Source organism: Pithys albifrons, chromosome 2 (assembly GCF_047495875.1).
Source record: "Pithys albifrons albifrons isolate INPA30051 chromosome 2, PitAlb_v1, whole genome shotgun sequence".
Taxonomy (NCBI): domain Eukaryota; kingdom Metazoa; phylum Chordata; class Aves; order Passeriformes; family Thamnophilidae; genus Pithys; species Pithys albifrons.
This window is the reverse complement of record NC_092459.1, coordinates 67,904,086-67,928,922: the sequence shown is the minus strand read 5'-3', so window position 1 is coordinate 67,928,922 and position 24,837 is coordinate 67,904,086. Positions and strand designations below refer to the sequence as shown.

The window sequence follows — 24,837 nt, the reverse complement described above, 5'->3', positions numbered from 1 at the left end:
AAGAGCTGCACATCAAGGGAGAACTGCATTTTGTTGTGACTCTGATTGGTGGCTTTATCAGCAAATCCCTGATGGAAGAAACAATCCCTGATATACATGGCATAATTCATGAACTTCTTTTGTTGAGAAAAAGAGAGGGGAATGAGGATACTTAACTGTGTTCTTTAGCTTAATGGTGAAAACTTTATCTGGTGCTAGGTAATTGTTTTATGAATGGCCTTGCTTCTTTCCTATATGAACTAGAGTTTAGTTTCTTTCCTGGGAAAGCTGTTTCTGAAATAACTCAGTCTGTGCTTCCCCCTGCAGCCTGCATGACGTGCTGATGGAGCTCCAGAAGCAGCAGTTGCAGCAGCTGTCTGACTGGCTGACAGTCACAGAAGAACGCATCCAGAAGATGGAATCTCAGCTCTTAGCAGAAGATTTGGAGTCCCTTCAACAACAGCTGGAAGAACATAAGGTAGACCTTTTTGTCTGTTATGTGATATGTATGGGAGAAGTATTTGAAAGATGTGTACACTGGTGGGTTCCTTGGCTGAGAAACTTGATTGTGTCAGAAGTCATACATGGCTGCATTTGGTGTTTGGAAAAGGATGATGATGGGGTAGAAGGGAAGTCTTAACTGAAGACTGGAGCACTGCTGACTAGCAGGAACTATTATATTTGCTTCATGCAAAAGGTGAAATCTGTAGGGAAAATTGTTACCCTTACTTTGTGCAGAGAAAAAGACCTTTCCCAATGTACTGTGGATAAACTTGCCCTTAATGACAGGCAGGTATTGCTAAAGCATGCTTGAGACTTGCAGATTAAAATAATGTAAGAGTTAAAATGATCAGGAAGGGCCTTCCAAGTCACTGATTCCAGTCCCTGCTTTTACAGGAATTTCATCCTAGGGGGGTGCATAGAGACTGCTCTTTGATGTGCACAGTATTTTTGAATTGGTTTGTCTCTCGACTGAGTTTTTGGATGCAAGTCTAGCCTTTTTATGCTGCAATGTTCTTGTGAAGAAGAAAGATGTCCTTTTGATATTTGTCATGGTTGCAAGCTTTAGCTTTTGTGCTTAGTGGTGAGGTTTGACCTTTTCCCCAGCATGGGGCGTACCTCACAGAACAAGAGCAGTGGAGTACTTTTGGTCTGCAGTTTCCTCTCCCACATTTGCATTTTTTCCTTTGTCTTCAGATTCTGGGGAGTTTGAGGTGTGTTGTTCATGGAGTAGTTTAGGATATGTTGGGATGAAGTGATGTTTATAGTATTGTAAAGGTGTATTGATCTTGCAGAGATATTTTGGAGGTAGGCTTTAACCATGAAATCCGTTCTATAAATTGTATGAATATTTAAATTTACAGATGGTTTTAAACTTATGAGAACTGCACGTTTTCTGCAGTTTTTGACTATTGTCTTTGAACATCGTGATCAATTATTACACTGTTGATACTTATGGGAATTATTTGTCTGCTCCTAAAAGATGGATGTTCTTAGTGATTTTTTCCCCTCTTTGGCATATCCTATGATACTTGCTTATTAACAATAACATCTTTGTGTATAAACACTTAAGCTCTCTTGCCTATAACATTAGATATATAGAAAGTCAAGACAGTTGTCATATGATTCTCCTAATCAATTGTGGTGCATACAGTTTAAAGCACTCGCATGTTTTCCAATATTTCAACAGAATGGTTTTGAGTTAATTTTGAGGAGCTGTTTGCTTACATTTACTTCAACTGTGCAGTGATTTCTAGTGGTAAGATTGGTGTTTAACTGTTGAATCTGAAGTACTTCCTTTGCTGCAGAAGTTGTGGTAGTGGCTGTGGCCAAAATAGGAGATAGCAAATGTATTCAAAGTTGATAACCTCTGGTTTGTTGTTGTAGAGCCTGCAGAGTGACCTAGAGGCAGAACAGGTGAAGGTGAACTCACTAACACACATGGTCGTCATTGTTGATGAAAGCAGTGGGGAAAGTGCAACAGCTGTTCTAGAGGAACAATTACAGGTAAAATGGTAGAGCTCTTTTTTGTTTTAACTGTAGTAACAGGCACTTAAAATATTTTCATATAATTCTTAATCTATGTTTTTGTGTTTAAAGACAGTTTATCCCAGAAAGTAATTTAAAATTATTTGGTTTTTGAAGGAATGCTAACTCAAAGAATTATTAAATTAGCTCAAGCTAAAACTAGCAAAAGTGCTTTGGTGAGTTTCCAGCTCAGTTCCTGATGAGTCAAGCTTTTTGCATTCCCCAATGACTTAGGCACTTTTGTTGTGTATCCTTCCAGCAGTTTCATAAAATGGGAAGATACATAGTACAACTCTCATTTCATATAAGTAATTTTTATTAGGAAGTTAAAATCTGATAGGAAAAATATTTGAAGACATGAACATGATTTATCTAGGGAGTATGACTTAAAGTATTTTCCTGTTTTTATCAGAAGTTAGGACTGTAACCTGAAGTACAGTGAGCACGAGACAGAATTTATTCGAAGAGAATTCATGCTACTTTGTTTGCTCCTTTTGAAGTCAATCAAATACCTCACTGACTTCAGCAAGAGCAGAGATAAGGCTGTGAGTGAATGTTTTTGAAAGTGTTAACCTCCAGTTCTGTGCAATACAGTGAAAGCAGTAACTGACGAGGAGGTAGATATAATGTAGAAAGAGATGAACGTGAAGTAGAAATTACACTTTTGCATATTTGGGCTTGGAATTTCTTTGTTAAGCTTGTGATCCCTCATGGTGTGTTTCCTGCTTTTGTAGAGGCTTGGTGAGCGGTGGACAGCGGTTTGTCGTTGGACTGAGGATCGACGGGTTAAGCTGCAAGAAATTCAGCTTCTGTGGCAGGAGCTGCTGGAAGAACAGGTTAGTAGCTATTCTGTTACTCTGGGTGACTGGTTGAATTCTGGAAGGGAAAAATCAACCAACCTAAGAAACTCGAAGAAACAACTAGGACCCTGACTAGGGTTGAGCAACTCATGGGGGAAAAAAAGCCTTGAAAAACTAGATTATGTTATTGTTTGGATTCCCAGTGTTTTTTGAGGAGTAGAGTAGCTCTGAAGTGCAAGAGAAGTATTTTCCAAAGTTTTAAGAAAGAAAGTCAATAACACCTTGAAAACATATTTTATAAGGAATCTTAAAATATGGCCAGGAAGTAAATATTCACAATAGCAAAATGACTCTGAATTCTCTAGGTATCTGGTGGTTTTGTAATTACAGAAATGTTGCTAATTAAGGTATATGCTTCCAGCATGTGCAAAATTGTGCAATCAGCTAATCAATATATAACTATTTTCAAAATCATTAACATGAAGCATTTGGTCAGTATACTGAAGCCTGCAGCTTATTTCATTTTCCTGAGTTCAGGTGAACAGTTGAATTATCAAGAAGATGGCATTGTGCATGTTCTCTTGCTTTGATATCATGTATTTAAATATATATTAAATACTATTCAAACACAAATTAACTGATGGTGTTAAAAATATGGTAACACAACTACATATGCTGTTTTTGTATTCCTAGTGCTACAGCTTGCTTTGTGTCTGAAACAGTTGGATTTGGTTGTTTTTTTTCCTTTGAAGGTTTTACTGAAATTTGGGCTTTTTCCCTTAAATGATAGTATTTATTACTATAAGCTATTAATTAAACAACACATTACACTCAGATTGTTTATACATTTGAAAGAAGAAGAACAGTGCTGATAAGCTGTTGGTATCAGTTATAGCCTGGTTTCTTTGGCAAGGATGTTATGTCTGCAGTTTTTGGGGTTGCATATGTGTTTCTCTCTGACCCCTCCCATATCTCTTTGTAGTATATTGATAAGCTGAATTTGTAACTTAAGTGTTGTTAATATGGACCCAAAGTTAAAATTTTGGTTTATCTTGTTTATATATATTTCTTTGAAATACTGTTTTGTCACCTGTATGGGTATATCCAGAAAATTGTGTGCTAACATTTTCTGCCAACTCTTGATCATGGAGTGGAGAAATACAGACTCCCCCCAAATCCTTGCTGTGTATGTCAAAGTATGAATTTCAAGTGCTCTTAGTTTTGGTGATTCTATGTTTCTCTCCTCTTCCACCCTTGTATTTTTTTGGGAAAAGTGACCACTCATTGACTATTACAGTACTGTTAAAAGTGTCATCTTCTGTGAGAGTTTTACATGCAGCTTTTTTTAAATTTGTATGCAATTATGTTGCTCTTTAAAAGTGAAACAATTAATCCGTGTGTTTAATGTGGAATGTCAAATAGCATATAATGGGGAAATAAGAGTTTCTTTTACTTTACTTAGATCAGCTTATGTTTGCTTTCATTGTTTAACTGAAAAAGGCATTTATTACATTTATCTGTCCTCAAGAATGATCAAACAACTTACAAAAATTAAGGTTTGAATACAAATACTTTGTTAACACAAAAGTAGGCAAAACTTTTAGGTACTAGCATTTTCCATTTTGGCCAACCACACGAAGAGATGAGCAACAGTGATGCATCAGCCTTTTTATGGCTGCCTAGAAAGCTTTTGTAAACCACAATTCTTACCACTCAGGAAACAAATTCCTCAATCAGTGCCAGATACTACTTAGGACTGATGATTATGTTTCAGTTTTCTAGAGAGAGTTATCTTTGCTGATTTAGCAGAAATGAACTGAGTGCACTGAAGGGTTTTTAAGCTCCTCTTATGCATAAAATGTCAGTTGGGATGCCAGCATGATTTTTCTAGAGAGTATATGGTGTTACAATTTTGTTTCTCGCAGTCTTCTGTCATGTCCACCACCACCACTGTATTTTCTGTCTGTACATTTTGCATATTGGTTTACATTGGCAATGTAAACTGCCTTAACCCTTTGGCCCAAAAGTTGCTATAGTAAGTTCTGGGACAATGACAAAAATACACAGCTAGACTGAGGAGCCTAGTGGCTGTTGTAAAGCATGTTGTTCAAAGAACAAAAAGGTCTGCCTTGCTGTATGATTTATTTTGAAACACAGAAAATCAGCGGTGTTAAGACCAGTGACTATGCAACTGAGCTTGATAGAGAGCTGGGCATTCTAGTCCATGGAAATTGCTGTGCAGCAGCAATATGTCGCAACATAATATATAAAATCTTTGCTGGTACTTGATGCCAGTTATTGCTGTGTAAGACTCAGGTTTCCTAGAAAAAAAATGGAAAAAGTTCAGGATCCCTGAGTTAGAACTACTCGGAGCAGACCACTCCAACTTTCAGTAGTTCAAGAAGCTATTGCTGAAAGTTATTTTGCAATTGAAAGTAGGTACTATAAATAGGGAGGTGACTAATTAACATTTGATTGACTACCTATACTGAAAGAATTTTGAATTACTGACAGCGTAGCTTCCGTAAGAAAATGTTTCTAATAGCTGGGTTTGAGTCACAGAGGAAGAAGGATAGGAAAAAAAGTGTACATGCCATTTTGATATATTCTAGTATAATTTATAAGTTGTATGTCAGCTTTATGGTGGATGTCTGTTTGCTATAAATAACTTTGGGGAAGGTGTGCTCTGATGTATTGAGAAATTATTTTGTTGAAATTGTTTTTCTGGAAAGTATTAGTTCCCTAATCTGATATTTTGTCCCCTTTTGTCTACTATTTTTGTTAAAGTCAGCTGAAATTGCTGCATATAAAGACTGCAGAACTATGCTTTGAATGCAAAGATCTTAAAGAAGGAGTTGTCAATAGATATTTGACAAATTTGGTATTGTGCTATTTTTCATGACCTGCAGTGCTTATTGAATGCCTGGTTAACTGAGAAAGAAGAGGCTTTGAGTAAGGTCCAGACAACCAACTTTAAAGATCAAACAGACCTGAGTGTGAATGTTCGAAAACTAGCAGTGAGTATCACTATCCTGCACTATCCTGTCAAACCTCATAGCCTAATGAATGGCAGATTACCAGTTTGACCCTGGTAGGAGTTGTGAATGTGTGACACTTTGGAAGCCAGACCAATGTGCTTTCCTTGCCAGATTCTTTCACTTGAATTAGAAAAATCTGTACAGTTTCATCCCTGTCCGTTGCAGGTTGGTGTGCCAAACTTTGGAACAGCTATGCTAGATTTTTGACAGGGTTTCGGTTTTGTTGCCGTCCACCAGTCAGCTGTGTATTCCAACGTGTAGCTTTGTGGTGTTGTTTGTTTTTTATTTCATTTTAGCAGCTTGTATCTGAGCTAATCATTTGTAACTATTACTCAAGATACTGCTGACTGCTCTAGGAGCTGTTTCAAGGATGTGCTCTTTAAAAAGAGCATCTGTTAGTGCTTTTTTTTGCGTGACAGACCTGTTCCTTTTACTCAGGTAGTACATTTTTCACCCCCATCACCACCCCCTCAACCCCATTTGCCTCCCAGACAGGGAATTAAAAGCTAAGCGGTAGAAGAATACTTGATGTCATCTTTTAACATTTTCTTTCAATTTCAGATTCTGAAAGAGGACATGGGTATGAAACGTCAAACACTAGATCAGCTGAATGAGCTAGGTCAGGATGTGGCCCAAATCCTTGGAAATGGCAGAGCATCCAGCAAAATTGATCAGGATCAAGAAGAACTAACTCAGAGATGGGACAGTTTGGTTCAGAAGCTAGAGGATTACTCTAACCAGGTACTTAACAGAGCTTTATTACTATTTAGCTTTATAGATGACAGTATGTATGCAAATTTCACTTATACTGTGTCAGCAAAGTTGCCCAGGAGGGTTCTTGGCATCAGGCTAGAGAGGCAGGTGAGTGCTTTTTCATGTGGAGCTAACTTTATCTGCTGACAAAGCTGTCTGCATTTTTTGGTCTTGAAAAGCCCAAGTTGTTAACCTGACTAGTACTATTACTCCCTTTCTCATGCAGATTAAGCTTCATTTTTCTGATGAGTAAAGCAGGCTTGCCATGTGTTATCAATCAATGCAAATGCCTTTAAACATTATAAGAGTGCTGGGACTGGATTAAATCTGATACTAAAAGACAAAACTCAAAACCCAGAATAGATAAATAAATGGGAGTCATACAAGCATTTATGCTCAGTGAGTATGATTTCTCATCTGTTGAAAATAGAGTAGTTGTTTGTTTGACATGTAATCATAATAGCCAAGCTGAATTGTTAAATGTTTATTTTAGTATTTTGAGTGCTTGGTAATGTTTTTATTTAGACAGAACTCCCACTGATTTCTGTGAGAATTTTATTTGACAGTTTTGTAACTCATATGTGCCTTTTTATGTGATATTAATATGTTGTTATGGTGAAAGCCATGGCACTGATTCATGATCCATGTAGTGTATAGTGAATGAGTTGTGCAGTCTGAGTAGCAGTTCATTTCAGCCATGTGGCTTTAGTTTGTTCTTGTGCTTGAGTCAAAGCACTAGAGAATGCCAAATCCTGTCTTCATCCTTTTACTGTCCTTAAATATCAAGCACATACTTTGAACTTACAGGTTGATTCCCATGGGTCTTACTTTATAACCTGTTAAAGAGCATGAAAGGTTCTATTGACTTGTGAGGTTTTAGGTCAAACTCACCGTGTATCAGCTCTTTATGAGGTCTACACACGGTTTTATGGAGTGGAAATACAAAATGTAGAATTGTATGTTTATAAACTTTAAGTTCCTTGGTTCTTTTTATGAACAAATTATGAAAGAAAATATATATAATGCTTATTTTGTTGATTTCAGTTCACTTGGACTGGCATGAAAATCTAGTTGAACTGAGAATTTTGATGCTTTGTTGCCATCTGTAAAATGAGAATAATGAAGTTTTTCTGTGGAGTGGCCTCTATGGTGAAGGTGCTTCATGACAGCTAGGTGTGGTCATTTATAGGAGTGAGTGAATGGGCTTTTATGATTGATGAATAAAGGAAAATTAGAAACAGCAATTCAGCTTTTGTTACAAATGGCATGTAATCCTTTTCCTAAATTATTTTGTGTAGGTAACTCAAGCTGTAGGAAGTGTAGGGATGTCACAGGTTTCACAGAAGACTGCTGCAGAAGCAACACCATTGAAGGAACAGGTAGTGGTTAAACAGTCCAGACAGGAGTTGCCCCCACCACCACTCCCAAAAAAAAGGCAAATTCCAGGGGACAGTGAAGCAAAGAAAAAGTAAGTATATGTTCACTATCATTTTCGGTTGAGCATTAGGTACTACATAGACTCTCATTCTTGGTTTTTTATTCTTCTTTTATGGAAGTATGCTATACTGAAGTTGCAGCTGTGAGGTTGGGTTTGGAGTTTGGACTGAATGATCTCCAGAGGTCCTTCCAGCCCTAACAATTCTGTGATTCTGTGAATGGGAAGGAAATGTTACGTACAGCCTTGTTTTCAGAGCGACAGAAAACCTGTAGCTTCCATTAATTTCCAAGGAAAACAGGGATGTTTTTTTTCCTCATAGAAGCAGGTCTTCAGTCCTTTCTACCTCAGCTTCTTTGCTGAAAAGTTAGAAATAATTATTTTTGCTTTCTTTTGGAAAAGCATCTTCTCATCTTTGGTTAAAAGTGTTGTGAAAGTGCCAAGTATTTTGATTGATTTACTATTTATTTATAATCTCGATAAAATATGAGAGAAAGGGGAGAAACTGCATAAAAAAGGGCCAGAAATCTATTCCATCTCCCTGGTATTTAGTAATAAGAATTATTACAGTGATGTCTCCTTTGACAAGTATTTCTGGAGTGGCTGGCTGATTTGCATATATAGACTCATAGAATGGTTTGTGCTGGAAGGGACCTTAAAGATCATCTCATTCCAACCTCCTTGCCATGAACAGGGACACCTTCCACCAGGCCAGGTTGTTTGGAGCCCCATCCAACCTGGCCTTGAACACTTCCAGGGATGTGGCATCCACAGCTTCTCTGGGCAGTTTGTTCTAGTGTCTAGCCACAACATACTGAAAAATTTCTTTCTCATGTGTAATCTAAATATATTCTCTTTCAGTTGAAAACATTTACTCCTTGTGCTACCAATATAATTCCTGATAGAGTCCTTCCCCAATTTTCTTTCAGTATTGGAAGGCTACCATAAGGTTTTACTGCAGCCTTCTCTCCTCTAGACTAAGGAATATTTAATAACTTGTGTTGAATTTTCTTTATTAAATAGTATACCTAAAACTAAAGGAATTGTTCCAAGATAAATTAAGAAAGTAAATGCTCTATACTCAACATTTTGCTTTTTGTGCTTGGCTCAGAAAACGAGCATTTCTTTGAGCTGTCACTGGTTTAAATCTTTGGCAGGTCATTTATGGAGAGGTAGAGGGCTGCCTCAAGAGCAGGGAGTCACTGTACTAGGTGATGTGTGTTTGCACAGTAAAAAAGACTTGTTACCTTCTTTTTTTCTGGAGGAGAAATGGAGGTTTGAAAGGGTGAGGAACCTTCCCTAAAACCCTCTTGAGGACACTGGCCAGATCCTCTCACACTGTTGGGGGTGGTGTGTGCATCTGGGTGTCCCAAGGCAATAAAGCAGTCAGAAACCCATCTACCTTGTTCTCTGTGTCTCATGAGTTGTAGAAACTATTTTAGATTTTGAAAGCAAAAGTGATTTATCTATCATCTGTTTTCTTAGAGTTCAAACTGTATTTAAAAAGGGTCAGTAAAAATAGTTTAAAGTTTCTGATGTTTTGCATGATGCAATGCAAACCATTTGTTTGAAACCAACAAATGACCAGTAAGTAGAATTTTGCTGGTTTTCTCATGAAAACTTTGAGTGACTGACAGCGACTTTGCATTTATTGGGATGCTCTTAGCTCCATGTTAGGATTTACACTGTTAAGTAATATAATAGTAATATGGCCTGGTTTGAGATCTGTACAGTATACCTGTCCTCTCAAGTTTTGTACAATATTGGTTAATTTGAGGGTTGATTTGGTTTCTTTTGGTGGTGATAGGTTGTAGCTTAGAGGTTTTAGGCTTAAGAAAGTTATTGTAGTATAGCCATGCCCACTGTAGCCAAAGGCATTAAGCTATAAGCTAATCTTGAGTCAGCTAAATGTGCAAAAAGGTTTGTCTGCTGTCACTGCCCTGAGTGCTTAAGCTGCCAGCCTCTCCTTCAGACTAAATAGTGTAGCAGACTTTTATGAAACCTAGAACTGTAATTCTTATTTGTCTTTTTCCTGAGGTTTAGTTTATTACTTTTAAACTACTCAACAGAGAACTAGTTTTTGACATATTAAAAGAAAAAGTTATAGTTTGCATGAAGCTATGTATTAAAAAATGAGAAATAAATTGGACCATGCATTCTCAATTTGTTCCCAAGGGCTAATATGATGTGCAAAATTTTTATGATGATAGAGTTTTGAAAGTCTCTTTCTGTCCTACTTCCTGTGAGTAGTAATATGAGAAGCATGAATTTTGTGTGCAGTCTTGCTGTTTTAGGAAGGAATAATGTGCTGAACTTTCAGACTTCTGATACTTAAGACAGAGTGACTGAAATGGGAAAAAAATCCAAAAAAACAAACCACTGTCTGACCTTTTAAACTAGGTTTGATGCTGAAAGTGCTGAGCTCTTGAACTGGATTTCAAAATCAAAATCTACCATTCAGACCACAGACATCAAAGAATACAAGAAGATGAGAGAGACTTCAAGCATGAAAGAAAAGCTGAAGGTAAACTGGGGAGATAGAGAATTGCAGTGAATAGTGTACTTTGTGTCTAAGGTGGCTGTCAGCTGGAGGTGTGGGCTGATCCATATGCTTTGAGGGGATTAAGTCCTTTAGTTAAATAGTTTCAGAACTGGACATACATGGAAATCTCTGACCAGCTGGACACATTCTTTTGCTGGTGTTGGGTTGCATAATCCACAGGAAATTTTAAAAACATATATTATTGATGTCTCCTTTAGAATTCTGAAAAATGTCTGTCTTCAGGATTAATATTTTTTACGCTAAGTAGCATATTTTAGTTTCATGTTTCGCAGTTGGAAGTGACGTTGATTGACACCACTTTTATAATTTTGGCGAGGTAGGCCAGTGGTGTGCTCAGAGATCACATGAATTATGCTGTGACATTCCTCACACACTGTGGCCCCCAGGGTCCAAAGTGGTGTGGTGTTACAATGTTTGGACATGTTTGCTGTCTTAATTCTGGAGCAACAACTTGTGGACAGTATTGCTGACCTGCAAGACAGAATACATAATTTTACAGAATCCTATGGGAGCCATGAAACAGCCATTTTATCTTCTATTAATTCTGTTTCAGGAACGTATTGTTGCCTTTGTTTGGTCTTTCAGCATGCTTTGATACTGAAGACTTACTGAAGCTTCAGCAGGACCCGAAGCTGCTTTTGAAATCAAAAACAATACTTAAAAATATCCATAAGGAGATTTCTCCTTAGTGCTGTAGTACAAAACGGTGCCAGTAGGAATGTTTGGAATGACAGTACTGTTGGAAATAAAAAACAAAACAACCCTCCCAATACTTTATTTATAGATCTTTATGAACATTTATAGCCCTTTATAAAAGAGGCTGTAAGACAAACACCAGGTTTCCATGAACTACTGTTTTCAAATGATTGACCTGTAAGTGGGTAGAACAGTGTTTGTTCTTCTCAGCTGTGCAAATAAGTGCACGCTTCTGAATTTACTGTGGCAAATCTAAACCAGAGTAATGACTTTTGACATCAGTTCCAAAAAGATTTTAGTTTGGAGATACTTTGTTTTAATCACAGAGGATATTGAACTGTGGCCCGGTGGCCAGGAACTTACCTTTTCTCTTTCTACCTATTGACTCTCACAGGGATATTCACCAATATGCATGGCTTGAGCAAGGAGCTCATTCCTTTAAAAATCTTGGTAGTCATATAGAATTTTCTTCACTATATCTTTGTGAAGGAGAGTGAAGCACCAGAGCTTATGAGAATGGATTACTAGTGTGCTATAGTTCTTGCTGATTAGATTTCTAGGGAACAGTCTGGTTGTTCCCTTGTACTGAAAATCTCAGTAGGGACTGTAGAGGTGAAGGAAAAGTCTTTTCTCCTCTGGTTCACATTAAAGAATTACAATTTTTCATCACAAGTGGCTTGTTTCAGCTGGTAGCTCAATATTGTATGTCACATTGCAGGATCATCAACCCTTTTAACAGTATTCCTGGTGCTGTTGTACCTTCTTTTGCTTGTTTGGTGCTTGTGAGAGCTAACTCCTTTTGCATTTTTTTTTTCTGAACAAACAGAACGAACAGGCATCTTAGAAAGTGCTGTATCCAAGAAAACTGGGTGTGTTTTGCGTAGTAGTGGGAAAATATATGTTAATGGGGGAAAGAGAGAAGTCAAGAAAAATAACCTTTGCTGAAACTATTCTCTTGGGATTCACTTTGAAGGTGATTGAAAAAGAAAGAGTTGAAAAAAGCCAGAAGTTAGATGAACTGAAACAAAGTGGACATGTTCTTCTGGATCAGATGGGAAGGGGTAAGCAAGGTGGAGGTTTTTCTGTTTTGCAATTTAATTACTTGAGTTGGTGGTAAATCATGTTGAGATATGTTCTCTCTAGTTAAGCATTACAACGTATTCCTTCCATCTCTCTCCATTTTCTTTCCTTCACAGACAGTGATCAATGTTACTGTTACCAGTTAATTATGTATTTTGTTTTTATTAAAGCTTCTAGAAAAGCACTATTGTTATTCTTTAATGTGCATGTGCTCATTTGCAGTCTTTTAAGAATTATTTTTAAAAAATTATTTCTAATTCAGTAACAATGGCAGTTACATGCTTCTGAGGGAAGGAATTGATTTGTTTGAAGTATAAAGTTTTACAATGTAACTGCCATGGAGAAGTGAAAAATTTGAAGCCAAGTTTAACCTTGATACATATGTGTGTATCTCTTTTAATCATGCTTTATCTATTAACGTAAAAACTGTCAGCGTGTTTTGGCGATAACGGTCACAATTTATGGCTCAAAGGCAAGAGAGAAGTTTACATGATTGGGAAAATGATTGATTGTCAATTAGAACACTTATCCATGGGATTTTATAATTAACATCCATGAAAACTGAATCTTTAAGCCTTGCCAAAATCTTGTTTCATAATGACAAAAACCTCTGTCAGTGAAATGTGATCTCTATGAAAGAAATGTTGGTATCATCTAGTGACAGTCTTTTGGTGAAGTTACTATGAGTGGTAACAGTCAGACATCTGAAGGGATAGTATCACTGTCCTGTGTACTGACCAGCATTCCTTTTGGAAAATGCTGATTTCTGTTGTATTTCTTTACTGTTACATTTTTTGCAGCCAGACTCTTTGCATGTATGCCCCAAGTTGCTAAGCATCTCCAATCCTCTCCTCCTAGCCTACTACAGCTGAGGCTTTTTACGGTGGCCACCATTGCCCTGAAGCTGATGGCTGAAAGCTACCGGTTTGACCTGGAGTTTGGGTTGTAAAAATTATCTGTTCCTTGTTTCCAAAGCCAGACAAAAATCATCCCTTCCTCTGTCTCCTACAAACGCCTTCAGCTGTGATAGGTCATGGCTATGGAACAGTATCTGTTGACCATACTGAGAAATGCATAGTTGAAAAACTTCTTAGATCAACGAAAACTAAGATACAGAAATTTCTTTCTAGTTACTTGTAATCTTAAATCTTGGATTCTATACAACATAACTGACCTACAGCCCCTGATTTTGTTAGCATTAGCATCTGCTAGTAGGTTTTGTCCAGCTCAGAATGACAGCCTTCTCCAAACCCAGGCTCAACTACACCTGTATGGAGTAACGCACAGCACTGGCACACGTGTGCATTTCTATCCGTTTCTATCCTGGGGTGTGTACAGGCTGTGCCATGACAGTGACTGCCCCTTGTGTGCATGCTTCCTTCTCTTGTGTGCGTGGCTGCAGCTGCTGTGCTGTAGGTGTGCCAAGCAGATGGTCAGTGTGTGAGCACAGGGAGGATCAATGGAGCTGGGTCTTCAAGTGCTCTTGTGGACACTGGCTGGCTGCCCTAACCAGAGTGCTGGGTTCCTCTTATGGTGGTGCAGTAAAAAATCCTCCCCATGTGTCTTTCCTCAAAACAGAAATGGAATATCTCCTCTTCATTTTACAATTAATGTGGAAATACAAAGCTGAAACACTGTTAAGTAGTAAGTACAGATTTATAGGGAGTGGACTTGGAATCGAAGCATTTTGCGTGTTAATGTGAATGTGCACCTGTACTTGAAGAGTGGAACTGTTAAATGCCTGTTAATCAAAATGTGTTGCAACATAACAATAATTTATATAATCTTTTTAGAAGGACTTCCTACAGCGGATATAAAAACTGTGATGGAGAAAATATTGTCAGAGTGGGAAGATGTGGTTCAAAATCTAGAAGAAGTGGCCCGAAAAATAAAGTACCAGGAAGATATAAATGCTTATTTGAAGGAAATGAGTGAGCTTGAGAAGATATTAATTGAGAAGGATGACTGGCTTAAAAATGATGCTTCTTCAGCATCCCAGCCCTCAGCAGTCCTGAAAGACTTATGTCAGGTAAGTCTGGCAAAACTTGTTAATTTTGGTTGTAGGGTGTCAGAAGCACAGGATCCCCCAGAGGACCGTAGCCTAGTCAGTAAGGTAATTTAATTTCTAAGTCATGCAGGGCACCTGATTTGACTGGAAGATTTTGGTACTTGTGTCTCAGGAGCACCTTAATGTTGTTTCCCTACTAATGTGGAAGAGCTGTGCTGCAGTACCTTACTCAAATCTTTCTCTTAATAAGGCAAGTATGAATTTGGGGTTTGGTTTCAATCTTTCACAGGGGGAGTTAACTCATCTTACAAGCCTGTGTCCACGGCTGGAACATCTGAAAGCCACCTGCAAAGCACTTACCTCTCAGCCAATGCCTCCAAATTTCATTCAGGAGAACTTGAATGGTTTTCTTGATCACTTCAAGCTCACTCATCAGAAACTAGAGGAACGTCACCAACAGCTGAAAAAAGGTAAAAAAAATATATTTAATATAAAGCCTCCTGCTTACTTGTGTTGTGAGTTTTTTGTTTGTTTTGAGCTGACTGAAAACACTTTGGATTCTGGTAGAGTTATCTTATTGATTCTACTAGGTTTTGGGTCAAACTGGCAAAACTGTTTTATTCATCTGAAAGTATATTTTTATGGCCTCCTCTGTGCAAACTTCAAAATACATTGTTCCATGGAAGAAAGCAACATACCTTCCAAGAACAAAACTTCATTTAAGGAATTAGCAAGACTTAAGTTGGATAATATAGTTTGAAAATCTGCGTTTTACTGCCACTTACAGAAATAAATAATAATACTAGAAATGAAAAATGCAGTATTAGGAGAACCTTGTAAAATGGGAGTGCACATGTGACATTTATTCTTTTTCATGGCTTTGAGCACATTAGGCATACATGTTTTCTTTTGCAAATTTCATCTTTGAAGTGATTTGGAATCTGACTTGCTTTTCAGGCAGTTTCTACTTGGGTTTTTGTTGCATTAACATTTTCATTACGAGTATTCAAACCAGTCATGCTGGTTCTAAAGGGTTTTAAATGTAGCACACAAAATATGTAGTTCTGGTAATATATTACAGCTAAATAGCAAGAGCACAGACCTATAAGAAGATTTCTTCCCCTTAGTTTTTGTTTCAGAGGAATTTGAGGAAGTGTTTTATTAGCGGCCCCAAATGGAAGAGCATTAATGCTTTATTCTGTGTGTAATAAAATAGGCTTGACTGCTAAATTATTGGGCCATATATATAGTGTGTTGCACCAGGCCTGCATGCTTCAATTGAAATGATGCATAAAACTTTGAATAATGTATCTGCCTGCCATTTTCAAATTGCAAGGGTGTACTTTCATTCTTACTGTGATAAATGATTATTTTGTAGCTGTTTTGAGTTCATGTACTTTTGAATAATTTCATTGATATTGTGTATTTTGGTAATTATATTTCATGTGACAAAAGTACTGCTTATTTTTTCGTCCAACACATCACTTGAGGTGTTATCAGTGCACTTGAACCAGTTACTGCTTGGTAGCAACACCTTATTGTAATATGTTAAATTTTTATTTGTGTGTTTCTTTGAATGAGACAACCTGCAGTGAAATTATATTGCTAAAGAACAGAGGGAAATGTAAGTTTCAGGTGTTTAATTCCAGCATAGTTTGAACTGCTGCAAGGCAAAAGGCCTTCCAGAGCCATATAATTGGTGGAAAAAATGGGTGGTGTCACTTGTGCATATGCGAACTTGGCAGGGTTTGACTGACAGAAGGCCAGCTCCTTTCATGGCACTTCTTTGAGCCTCTGAAAATTCTCTCCTGGAGTGCTACTCAGTTCCATCTCTATGGGCATTTTTTATTGGGAATTGAGACACAATTTGTTGTCATATTTTAATTATTTTCTTCTCCTCCAGGATTTACTATAGTTTAGTCACAGCACACAGCTTTTTGTTGAATTCTTTGTTTTATCCCCTTTAAATTGATCCTGGAGTTTTGAGAAAAGAAAGCTAGATAATTCGGATTCTCTCTAGAAACGTTGACTCTTTTTTATAAACCGTAGGACAGTTTTGACAGTAAGCTGTTTGAAAGCTGCCTGGTGAGTTTGAACAAGGCTTAGATTAATTTTCATTTGTGGCAGTAACAAAATTGCTTAGGAGTCCAAGGCCAGAGAATGTGCATACCCCAGTGCAGGTCTTACAGGTGAAATCCTGTTTGCTGCATTTTGTCTAAATCTGTTGTTTTCATTCTGAAATGCCAGAGTGAGATGCTGCCTCCTGCCTGGGATTCCACAGAGGGCTGACTTGAACTAATTTTGAGAAGCAGTTGAGGATTGCAAGCAGATACTCCATCCTAGCTTTAATTCTCTTTCCACTCTTCCTAAGTAGTGTCTGTCTTCTGGCAACAGACTGAAAGCTGCTATTTTTGTACAACTGTGTGTGTGTGTGTGTGTATATATATATATATATATACAAAAGTAAAAACCAAAACACAAACACTACTATTACACTAATATGTGTTTTTTGTATGTATCTATCCTTCTATCTAAATACTAGCTTATATATTTGCTGTATATAGTGTGTATATTTAACTATGTAACACATGGCTATTTAATATGTTATACTTTGTTTTCTATATATACAGTAGATATCTTTGCATGTGTTTGTGGATGAAAAGATATGTCTAAAAGCTCTAAAAATGAAAAATACTAAATTGTGATGGGGGGTTAGGCGTGCAAATTCCAAAATACTATCAATTCCACCACCCCACCAGATCTAGGTGCTTAGGTGCATAAAAAAAAATCTTAAAATGGGATAGAGTTTTTCAGGTTTTTTTTGTGTGTGTAATTATATATTTATTATTGTATTCTACATAATACGTATTTGTGCATTATGTATATTTAATATTTTTTAAAGGAAAATCATTGCCATCAGCAGCAGAGTTTTTTGGCTCTGGGAAGGTTGATTATGTTCACATCCCCTGTAACTTGGATCTCATTTATTTCCTTACCTTGCATCTTGCTCCATCACTGTTTTTTGGTACCAGAGACAGAAAACCAACCGAGCCAGGAGTACGTGGAGTCCCTGCAGCGCCTGAAGGACACACTGAGTGAGCTGGAGGCGAAGCAGCAGTCCATTGCCAGTGGACTGAGTGAACCCAGTAAGGTTGAGAAGGCCCTTCAGCAGGCAAAGGTAACTCTCACCTTCGCAGTCAAGTGAGGAAGTTGCTTACTCAACTACAGTCATTCTCTGTTCTCCTGCCTTGTTATCAGTGGAGTAATAAACGTTACTCAGAGGAATGTTGGTCAGGGAGTGGGGTGTGTATAAGCTGCTTCTACAGGTGCCTTGCTGACAGCTGGGTTACCACAGGCTGCTGAGGGACATGTCCAGTGAAGGACTGGGTGTCCCCAAGCCTTTAGACTTCACAGCTCTCTTACTGCCTGTGCCCGGAGACAAGGGCAAGAAATGGGACTGCTCAGCTGGGGGAAAAGAGGACCTCAGACAACCTTGGTGGCTTCCTGGGGCACTCCCTGGTGTGCGTGTATCTCTTGTGCTTACGAGTTCCAAAACATTGGTTAAGGTCCCAAGAGCATCCTCTTCCCAGAGGCTTAGTTGGATCAGGTTGGTGGTCTGATCCAAGGTCTGCTGCTTTGCTACTGAGTGTGGTTGTGAGGAAAACCAGGTGCAGGGACCTGGCCTTCCCTCCTACCCCTGCCTGAGCTGCACCACAGCCATGCCTGTGCCCAGCCTGCTTGGGCTTGCTGTCCTGGAGAGACTGTGTCCCCCTGGTGGCAGTGTGGGCTCCCTGCCTCTGCCTTCCTGTGGAGACTGTGATGTGCAGGCTTGTCACCCTCCCCTCCAAGCACCCAGACATGAGGTGCCTGCCCGCCCAAACTGTCCTTGGGAGTCAGCTGGTTAACCAACACATCCCACTTCATTCTTCTTGGATGTTAGGAGAGAGTAACTGTACTTTGCTAGCCTACAGATCGCCTTTCAAAGGGAAACAGTGCTTATGAGCCATAAAGGTAATTGATACAGAAATTCTGTCTGGTAGAAACAATATCTTGTTTCCTAATGTGAGCCTATAAAGCAGGTGAATATCAGTGGGTGACAGTTGTTTTGTAAATAACAGTTACTGGGGCAGGGGTGGAGATCTCTCCAGGGAGAGAATTGTGCATCTACAGTACTTTTTTATATTTTTTCTCCCCAAAATCTCCCTTCCCCCTTCAGCATCTCTTACTGCTTTTGTGGAATCGTGCTTAATTTGGAAGCATGTATTTTTCCCTGTGTGGTCACATAAGAGTGCTGCTGGTGACTCTGGAGGAGCTCTTGAGCTCTGCTTGCTGGATGGGGAGGGCCCCTGTCTGATTATAACCTTCTCAATTCAGCAGAAAGTGATAATTTTTAAAATTTGAGTAAACAAAGATGTTACTGCTTTCATTTTTTTGAACTGCCAGATTAAAAATCAGTTTTGATTCTTTGGTTTTCTCCTTAGTGTTGCTTCTGTATTGTTAAAAGTTCACAGAGATTTTCTGATCCATATGCTACCTAAATTGCAGTGGCATTTAGTCTTTCAAGGCTTGTCTTTTCCTGTTTCTGCCCAAATTTTACCTCCCCCTTTTCTTCAGAGAACTAAATAACCTGAAAGAACATACTATGCCAGTATAGGAACTTTAAAGAGTGTGACAGGAGATGAGAACAAACTGTAGATGATAATCTGCTTGTGTACCTTGGGGTTGTTCAGCCTCTTCTGCACTGTAGCAGGCACTGATAAGTGCTTCAGGTGTAGACCCAAGCCAGGGATTTGCTCAGTCCCTTGCAGAGAAAGCCCTTGTTTGCTGAAACATGCATCCCTCTTCCCAGTCTGATTTTTACCTCACTACTTGTCATTTTAGAAGAAATGGTGTACTTCATAGGGAAAGAAATAGGATAAATAAAAGTAAATCTGTGAGCTTGAATATATATAAAAATTCTTCCTCAGTAAAAATACAGAAAAATAGATATGCATGTATTCCACATGTACACATTAAATGTATAAACTAGCAATATTAAATTAATAAAATTAATAAACCTTTCATGCGTTCATTCCAAATTTATCTTAAGCAAATTTGAAGCTGGATAATAAAAGTGCCCAGTTCAATTTTCCTGGCTTATACCTTCAGCTGTTTTTTTCCCCTAATATTAGTCAATTAACTCTTTCAGATAAAGGTATTCTTTATATCACCAATACCACAGCTAATATATTCAGATTGTGTCCTCCCTGTATTCCAGCTGGAAAAGTAGTATTTAAAGCTCTAGTATGTAGAGCTTTCTTTACAGCCAAACATGGTTTTTACTTTACAAAACTTGAAAAAACACACTTAACCTGTTTGTGTGTGCTTTATTGCTTGTTTTATTTGAAAAAAAAAAAACAAATGCCTGTGGGCAGAACGAAAATAATAAGGTGCTGGTACAACTACCTTGCAATTTCTTCTATGACTGCAGTGTAGCACAGCCATTGCTTTATCTTGAGTGTCAGTACTGTACAATAGAGTAGAGGTGTAGGTGCCTGGGCTTGTTTAGCTACATTGCCAAGCTTTGCTACCCCTTCTGTAATCTCTGCTACTGCACCAGTAGAGCAGCTGAAGGGTTTTTTTGCTGCTTAAAAGGTTGTTTGAACATCTCTGCTGCAATAACTACAGTAACTGGAATATCACTGTTCACTGAACCTGTGCACTGAATCACTGCACATTGAAACCTTTGATGTACTTGCACTTGTATGTGTGTATTTGTTGTATGGCTAATACTGGAAGGTGATGGTTTTTCTTTATTCTTTTTTGTAGACAGTATGTGAGACACTGGAAGCCCAGAAGCCCAGGGTAGATAAACTTGCTGAAGAAACAAAGGCTTTGGAGAAACATGCTTCTTCAGATATAAAAAACATCTACACTCTGGAGTTTAAGCATGTTCAAGGACACTGGGACAAGTTAAAACTCAAGATTTCCAAAGATGTTAAACTACTGGAGGAAATTACATCCAAATTGAGAGTATTTGAGGTAAAATGATAGCATTTTCTTTTTTACATAATTCAGTTTCTTTAGAGACCTTTTGTTCTCTGTGTTCCTGCAGGAGTCCAGATGATGCTGATTGAGAACTGAAACGTTGGTGAGCCACTAGTCTGACAGAGGCTGAGAGCACATGTAGTGTATTTGTAACTGAGTAGAAGATGACTTTTTCATGTGCCCAAGATTTTTTTATCTTCTAACAGCAATACTTTTCATTTAAAAGTAGTGCCCCTCTTTCAATACCAGAAGCAAAGGTTATACTAAAGTCGAGGGTATGTCAGCTGTGCTTGTTGGTTCCGACCAGGGCAGATGTGCTGTATTGTGGTTAGTGTCAGATGCCCAGTACCTTAGTAGTTTGACATTTAATATTGTAATTCCATACCTGCTACAGAAAACCTGCTCCTTTAAGTGGTGTTTAGGTTAACAGTAGTAAAATATTAGTGTGGCCTGTTAAAAAAGGAAGTAAAGAAAATACTTGGGTATCATGAGTGTTCCCTTTCCAAATGATGGCCTCTGAAGTGTCAGGAAGGAAAGTTAAATAATTAAGGTTAGTCAGCACTTTTACATATATATAAATATATATATGTGTGTGTATACAATCTTGAATGACAGAAAATAAAGAAGGGATTAAAAACAAAGGTATATAGATCCTTAACCCAGTGATAATAAGGGGAGACATGAGTGCTTAAGTATCTTCACTGAAATAGACTCAGTATTTACTGGTAAGATTGTTTCCTTTGTGTTTTCTTTAACTCCTTTCTTTAGACTTTTTGTATTCTTGTGGGGAGAGGAAGAAAAAAAATAAGGAAAACATATATAAAAAGATACTGTGATTTAGCCCATAGCAATATTATTGTGACCCAAAAGTTAAATAGGTGGTAATGATCTTCAGTATCAGCTTGAAAGTATATGCTGATCAAAGCAGTATATAAGCCCAAACACAGTGCCACTGTTTTTCCCTAGTGTATTGTTTAACTAGGCTGTAAATAAGCTTCATATTGCATTTTAAAATTCATTTTCATATTGCATTTTAAAATTAAAAAATCAAGAAAGTGCTTTAGAAATTCTCTTAGGAGGAAGGCACATTAGCTAGCAAACACATATTTCCATATATGTTAAACATATCTTAATGTATGGATTTGTTTGCATTCTTTGTAACAGAGAAGGCATCACACAATTTATAAATGTAAGCAACTGTCTGTGCACCCTCTTCAGGACTTTGATACCATGCACACACACCACTGCTTTCCCCAAAAAGTATTTTTCATCTTGCTCTCCCTTCCCTCTGGGGCAGAAAGTGGTTCTTTATTTGATAATGGATTCAAATTTCAATTTGATAGAGATTTTTATGTTATTTTGGTTTTCTTCTATTTTAAGCCAGATGGGACCTTTAATGACTACTCAAGTACAGACACATGTGTTTAAACTGAAATTTGTATTACTAAGGCCAGGTAATTGATTTGCATGATGTTGCAGTGAAAGTTGTACAAGCCATTACTGTTTGTGGTTCAGAAGTGGTAAAAGCCTCAATCCCATGAAAGGTTTTACTTGCTGGAAAAATGCCGGAGGGAATAACTGGATTCTGCTTTAAAAGGGTTGATCACTAATTATTTATTTCAGGACATGAGTTACTACCAGCAGTCTGTATGTGTGTGTGATCTACGTATATGAATAGTATAGACATGATAGTCCAGTCTAGGCTAGTGAACATGTAAATAGAAGCCAAAAACCAAGTTATGAACAGGAAGGGGAATTACAGGCTTTCAGAGGAAAAATGTATGTTTCGTTTGTTAGGCTGTAATACCTGAAGTGTAAACATAAAAGCTGTTCCTGTTTCCAACACCCTCTGACTTAAGTGTGTTCAGAAATGTATACTTGTACCTCTGCTTTTAGTCTAGTTCCTTCAAACCCATCCTTCAGTAGCTAGTTGCAGCAGTCTGGGATGATACGGAGCTGTGGAGCAGCTGGTGCCACTGGTCAGCAGGAGCTGACAGCCCCCAAGTGAGGTGGTTTGTAACTTCTAGGACTCAACCAAGGCCTTGGCGATTACTTCCCAGCAACCACGTCCTCATTAATTTTTCCCCTGACTGCCATAATCTGCAACTTCCCACCGTGTCTCATTTGTTTCATTATTTAGCATGACAGAGTAAATATTCTACATTTAAGTCTGCTCAGTGTCCTTTGTGGAACAAGTTTCTATCAGTCTTATTCTTCAGATGGTTGCAGATTTGCCGTTGCCTTGATTAGCTCTAGCTACACCAAGCAAAACCTACTTACCTCATCAGTTTGAGCAGCATTTTTCCCTCCCTTAATTTGTTGCATGTGCAGAATTCTTTTTTTTCTGCACTCGGGTCATGTTCAGTTGAGTAGTCTGTACATGCACCTACTTTCCGAAATCACACCTTTAACTGTGTGAAGAATGGACCTTGAAAACTGAAATTCTCCGTTGTATTTAAATGAGAGTAGGTTATTGAGAGCAGAGTAGATATGTACAGTATTAGCATGGCAGATTTTTGGTTAGTAATCAGTTATTTAGTTTTTTCAGTCAAAGGTGAAGCATCCTGTTTTCCACAACTGGCCAAAATGATGTTGGTATCACTGCATGTATGAAGCACTCTCTGGTGAAAGATACAGATTTTTACCCCATGTGACTTTTGAATTGCTGGGGAGAGCAGAGCATTGAAGTGGCTCACGGTTCTGTGTAGAGTTGAGACCAGAATTTGTTCCCAAACAAGAAGTTAACTTTCCTGTAACCTTGAAAGGAAGTACAGAACCTGAAAAAGAAATAGCTGAAGAAACAATGGAGACAATTATTAAATAGTTGCTTTATTAATATTGTTATTATTCTTAACTAATTGAAAATGAAAGATATACATGCTGGTGCCATCTGAAGAAATATGTGACTTACATTGGGGGTGTAAATGAAAGATATACATGCTGGTGCCATCTGAAGAAATATGTGACTTACATTGGGGGTGTTTTCTTATGAATTGTATTTTAAAGTATGTGGTTCCTGTATTTTCTAAATGTTTCATAGACCTGACAGTGGGTGAACAGTTGTGTTATATTCTCTGACTTTTTTCCTTTTGAAGGAGTGGTACTAATCTATACAGTGCTAGACTACAAAAATCTCTGTATAAAGAAAAATGAGAATGTGGAACATATTGAGTAAAATTTCTGTGGACATTATTGAAGAGACCAGTATGTAACTCACTCTGCAAGAAAGATTTGTATGGCAGACTTGGTATATGGTCCTGGTGCAGACACTGAACGGGTCAGTAATGTAGACACCAGAGACACAGGATTAGTTTGAGGATGGCTGGATGGCTCCTTGGTTAAGAGAAGAGTTGAAGCATTCTGCTATCAAAGGGAAAAAAAATTAAGTGGGGAAGAAAAGAAAAAAGTAATGAGTGAATATCAGCTCTTGGAGGACACGTGATCATGTGCAACTAGCTGAAAATGTTAGTTTATTGTTAATGTTTCTTTTTTTTTCCCTAATTCACCTTTAAAAACGGACATTTCCCAAAACAGCACTTCTCACATTTAGGATTTTGAAAAAAACAATGTAAATATTTTAACAGTAAGCAGACAGGTGAACAATGCTTAAAATGTCCTTGTTGGTCTGGTGAGCAAGGCAGTGCCTGTGAGTCCTGCTGCCTAGGTGGCTCTTCTGTTATTTTCAATGTGGCAGAGGCTCCCCTAAGCTGACAACACATCCATTAGTGACATGATCTAGGAGTGATGTTTACCTAGAAGACGGTAATACTTACATGATGGGAAAAGTAGACAAGACTCATTTTATCAGTTCTGGATCATGTATTTTCTGGAAGAAATTTTCTGTGTCTTGCACTCTCTGTTATCATACCTCTAATAATGAATGGCTTGCTGCATCTTTGATTATGTATCACCCTAAGATCTTTTAACTTCCACTGCATGGCTGTACATCATGTGGATTTTCTAGGAGTGAAAAAGTTAAGATTCAGTACGTTTGATCTTTGTTCCTTCCTGGAATAAATTTTAAAAACTGATCCTGGAGAAGTGAATTCTCTAGGCAGACCTTAAAACAGCCTTTCAGTACCTCAAGGGGCCTACAAGAGAGCTGAAGGAGAACTTTTTACAAGGGGTAAGGGCTCTAAACTGAAAGAGTGGGTTTAGATTGGATATGGGGAAGAAATTCTTTACTGTGAAGGTGTTGAGGCCCAGAGAAGCTGTGGATGCCTCATCCATGGAAGTGTTAAAGGCTCATTTGGATGAGGCTTCGATAACCCTGGTCTAGTGTAAGATGACCCTGTCCATGGCAGGCGGGTTGCAAAACTGGATGATCTTTAAGGTCCCTTTCGACCTGAATTATTCTATGATAAGGATGTTCATGTCTAAAAATTGTGACCTCTTGTACAATCTACACTGGTTATTTGACCAGTGATAAT

At 38.0% G+C, this 24,837-nt stretch overlaps 1 protein-coding gene across 6 annotated transcripts in view; it reads left to right on the top strand.

The window, feature by feature from the left end:
- Positions 1-24,837, top strand: part of UTRN (utrophin) — a 386,042-nt gene that overhangs the window by 94,908 nt on the left and 266,297 nt on the right. For all 6 annotated transcript variants that reach the window (XM_071549382.1, XM_071549384.1, XM_071549380.1 and 3 more), the window contains 12 exons: positions 307-457; positions 1,867-1,986; positions 2,742-2,843; positions 5,717-5,824; positions 6,407-6,586; positions 7,897-8,066; positions 10,434-10,557; positions 12,266-12,353; positions 14,166-14,401; positions 14,670-14,850; positions 17,413-17,558; positions 20,189-20,401. In XM_071549382.1, the coding sequence (XP_071405483.1) occupies positions 307-457; positions 1,867-1,986; positions 2,742-2,843; positions 5,717-5,824; positions 6,407-6,586; positions 7,897-8,066; positions 10,434-10,557; positions 12,266-12,353; positions 14,166-14,401; positions 14,670-14,850; positions 17,413-17,558; positions 20,189-20,401 (1,819 nt within the window). The remainder of the gene's footprint in view (positions 1-306; positions 458-1,866; positions 1,987-2,741; positions 2,844-5,716; positions 5,825-6,406; positions 6,587-7,896; positions 8,067-10,433; positions 10,558-12,265; positions 12,354-14,165; positions 14,402-14,669; positions 14,851-17,412; positions 17,559-20,188; positions 20,402-24,837) is intronic.